Source organism: Mytilus trossulus, chromosome 13 (assembly GCF_036588685.1).
Source record: "Mytilus trossulus isolate FHL-02 chromosome 13, PNRI_Mtr1.1.1.hap1, whole genome shotgun sequence".
NCBI lineage: Eukaryota > Metazoa > Mollusca > Bivalvia > Mytilida > Mytilidae > Mytilus > Mytilus trossulus.
Genome location: NC_086385.1, coordinates 35,830,715 through 35,834,888, shown reverse-complemented (window position 1 = coordinate 35,834,888; position 4,174 = coordinate 35,830,715). Strand labels below are relative to the sequence as shown.

Here is a 4,174-nt window from a genome sequence, read left to right as displayed (position 1 = left end):
TATTATGACAAGTAAATATTCAGTTATATAATTATTTAATCGACAGAGTCGTCCATTGACAAAGTGTAAAAGTTACATATATATCAGAACGTATTACATGTGCCTCAAGCTAGAATGCTGTCATACCCGATGTCATGTGGGTTAATTGAAACATCAACTACACAGCACGGTAATGTGGTGAATGACGATCGTCTACACAGTAACGCAATCGGAAATAAAGTGATGAATAATATACGTTTCAATGATATATAAAGCCTACCCAAACATCAGTTGACAACAACATTGAATATCTTCTCCTGTTGAACAAACCACTTACTATTCAATTGACAAACATGTTTATACATTTTACCACTGTCTGTGTTGTGCTTAGCGCTTCACTCATGTTGTCGTCTGCTTTACCATATGGTTTTCATAACTTCAGATCATCCTATCGTGGTGGCTATGGGTTTGGTGATATTGGCGGCACGTACAGCAGATTTCCAGGTTTTGGAGGTGCTTATTCAGCTTTTCCGGCGTATGGTGGAATACATCATCCACACAATACAGTAAATTACCACCGCCATGTAACACCGTACTCATACGGAGGTAGAGGATTCCTAAATAACTTTCTTAGTGGGTCAACATTACCATCGAGTAAGTATTAATAGTTATCAAATGTACCTGGATTATAATTTAATACGCCAGACGCGCGTTTCGTCTACATAAGACTCATCAGTGACGCTCAGATCAAAACAGTTAAAATGCCAAACAAATACAAAGTTGAAGAGCATTGACGACCCAAAAATTCCTAAAAGTTGTGTCAAATACGGCTACGGTAATCTACTCCTGGGCGTAAGAAAATCCTTATTTTTTCGAAAAATTAAAAGTTTTGTAAACAGAAAATTTATAGAAATGACCATATAATTGATATTCATGTATTAAACAATTTAATAAATAGCATGTTAAGGATTTAAAACAATACTAAACTTAAACTTAAAACTTCCAAAGGATTCTTTCATTCTATTGTTAAATGATAGTTTACAATAATCAGTCGATTTGGTTGGTGGTGGGGATATTGTGCAAGAAAATAGTCCTAGTATTTATTATTTTGCAGTTTGAAAAAAATAAACGTTTTATTGCATTTGATAATTCATTATCGAACAAGTTTTAAAGATTTTAATTATAACAAATAAAATAAGTTTATACTTAATGGATTTCGATGAAAAGGAATATCTATTGGTCCTATGAATGAAATCGCAAATCTTAAAGTATTAACGCCAAACATCAGTATTGCATATTATAAATCTTAAATATTTTCTTTAACCAGATAAATCATTTTGATACAAAGCAATCTATATAATGTTATTTATCCTGCAATTGGGTGTTCTAATATACAGATTCAGCCCTACAGACATCGCTATGCTGTATCTGTATACTATACAGATATCGTTTAAAAGCTCCGGCCACTGTCAGACTGAGAATTGATGTATCAATTACGAATTAACGATTACTTTTATACGTTCTGTTTTTTTCAAACATTTCTTTAAAGCAATATAAGAATCACACCAATTGTCCGACAACATACATGTTCCAGACCGTATAAGTATTTGGACCGTACGCGTACGGTCTGGACCGTATGCGTACCTTTTCAAAATACTCATACGGTCGGACCGTACGCGTACGGTCTGATTAATATCATTAAGAAGTTGCTTAAGTTTATTAGTTACAAATGCATATAACAGATTACATAACCTAACTCTCAAATTAATATGGAAAAGTTCAATTGTAATGGAAATAAAAACTTTATTTTTTAAAACATGTATTTAAAAAAATCACGCTAATTAAATAGTTAACATCTTGTTTTTAGCATGTTGATCAGTAATACATTGATTATTTGAATGACGATATCGGAAGTAAACATAATGTGGGAGGACAATTGTTAAGAATATTAGAAACTTTACAAAAACTGCAAATGCAAAGGAACATGAATGAACTGCAAACATGTAAATGTAAAAAATATTACATAACTTGTGTTAGCAAGTGCCACCTTGGTCGAGAGTACCAAACAGGATTCAAATATACAATTAAACGAATATTTAATTTCAAGTGTTCATTTGTTCATTTTATTAATCTAATTGTAATAATAACAATTTATAAAAATAAAAATAAAAATTGTGATAAATGTTTAAATATAACCCGTTAACAATAACATGTATGGTCAGCTCGTACTGGACCATACGCGTATACTCATACGGTCCAACCGTACGCGTATGGTCGGACCATACGAGTATACGTATACGGTCCGGACCGTACGCGTACGGTCCAAATACTCATACGGTCTGGAACCAACACACACATGAACATGTAAAGAAATAGAGACGAATTTTGCAGAAGAAACATAAAAAAAATTGTAGAATTTTATTATTTTAATATTATTCATTTCTGCAACATTTATTACAAAAACTATCTGAAATCAACGTTTTAAAATCAAGCACTACTTTTGAATTTAATTATTGTTAAAATAAATGTCATGAAAAAATTACATATAGCAAGAAGTGATAATACAAACAAAACAATTAAAAATAGAAAAGGATAAGACAACTATAGAAAAAGTCAGAGTTGTTTTAACTTTTGATTTGCATGTACACGGATTAAAATTTACATTGTTGAGTAATTATACATTGTATAAGATGTATTGTTTACTTTTAGATTATGATTAATAATCGTTAAATATGTTGTTGTGTTTCAGTGGCTCTCGGGTTTTTAGTCGGAAAGGCCTTATGAAGATACCAAAGACAGTTACTTGATATTACCAAAGACTAGAAGACGTTTTTTAAATTGATAATGCAGAAGTCAAAAATGGATAATTGTTATGAAGTAAATGATGCTTTAAATCAATCTTGTCTTAATTTTGCTCAAACTTACAAATAATTGAAACTGTTGCATTATGGTACAGTCATGTGTTAACACGAGACTTGGATATTGGTAGTCTAGAAGTAATTTTCGAAGACAGAAGTTGAACTTATGGTCGAATACATGAATCTTTTAAACCAACTGTACATATTAAAACATGACCCTTTCAAAAGTAAGATTACAAATTAGTATGAAACGTAGAAAATACTTTAATATACAAATGCAATTAAATTTTTAATCAAAACTTCCGTTGTGCTATTCTTATTACCTAGTTTGAAAAATAAAAAAAAATGAAATATAAAAAAAAAAAAAAAAAAATTATGAAATCTGAAAAAATGAAAAAAAAAGGATATACAGGTATAAAAAACAAAAACAATTCATTTGATTTGAAGCCTATAAGGTATTGGAAGAGGGGCGAAAGATACCAGAGGAACATTTAAACTCATAGATCGAAAACAAACCTTACAATGCCATTGCAAAAAAGGAAAAAAAGACAAACATTCTCATCTTTATTTCAATAATAGTACACAAGACACAACACAGACATCAAGACATAAGATTAAGCAACACGAACCCTACCAAACACTAGGGGGTAATCACAGGTACTCCGGAACGTTAAACAGATCCTTCTCCACATGTGGTACCCGTCATGTTGCTAATAAATTATAAACCCGGTAGTTATAATTAGTTTAATTGGGTAGGTCACAATCGAGAAAAGAAAAAGGGTTGCAGTTGTAAGGAACATAGTCGATAGCATCTGTGAAACGGATAAACAATAACGGTCAACCAACTCGTGATGGCGTCCGTAATATTTACGAAGTGATCAATTTAACTTCATAATTTGGAACACTCGGTTGAATAGCTTACTTGTGAGCAGTAACCCATAATCGAGGAAATCCCGATAAGAAATACATGCTCGGGAATATCTTATCAATTGTGACATAAAAACTTCGTATGCAGGCGCTGCTGGTATGTTGCTAAATAGAAATGAAAAGTTCACAATTAAGAAAAGGTTGCGAATTAATTTTCTTGTTTTGTAGTAAACAATAACAAGGAATGCAATGCGTTTAAATTTCCCATCGAAACTTAAAACTAAAAAGACCCAATAAACGCATTTCATTTTACTATCAATAATCAATGTATGTTTTAAACCACTCATTTCAATTGGTGAAGTTAAAATTATCCCTTCGTAAGTTAATCAGACGACATCATGGCCATTATGGAATATTTGTTTTACAAATGGTAGCAGAAAATTATTTTTTTTAATGTCGTAACTACAATC

At 31.4% G+C, this 4,174-nt stretch overlaps 1 protein-coding gene across 1 annotated transcript; it reads left to right on the top strand.

The window, feature by feature from the left end:
- Positions 1–273: 273 nt before the first annotated feature.
- LOC134694982 (uncharacterized) lies at positions 274–2,877 on the top strand. Its single transcript, XM_063556105.1, has 2 exons — positions 274–633; positions 2,729–2,877. Exons 1-2 carry the CDS (start codon positions 333–335, stop codon positions 2,761–2,763), a joined length of 336 nt encoding a protein of 111 aa, XP_063412175.1. The 5' UTR covers positions 274–332; the 3' UTR covers positions 2,764–2,877.
- Positions 2,878–4,174: the final 1,297 nt, after the last annotated feature.

Coding starts and splice junctions, on each gene's coding strand:
- LOC134694982 (XM_063556105.1), top strand. CDS start 333: ATGTTTATACATTTTACCACTGTCTGTGTTGTGCTTAGCGCTTCACTC. Junction 634..2,728: donor TGGGTCAACATTACCATCGA/GTAAGTATTAAT, acceptor GTTGTGTTTCAG/TGGCTCTCGGGTTTTTAGTC.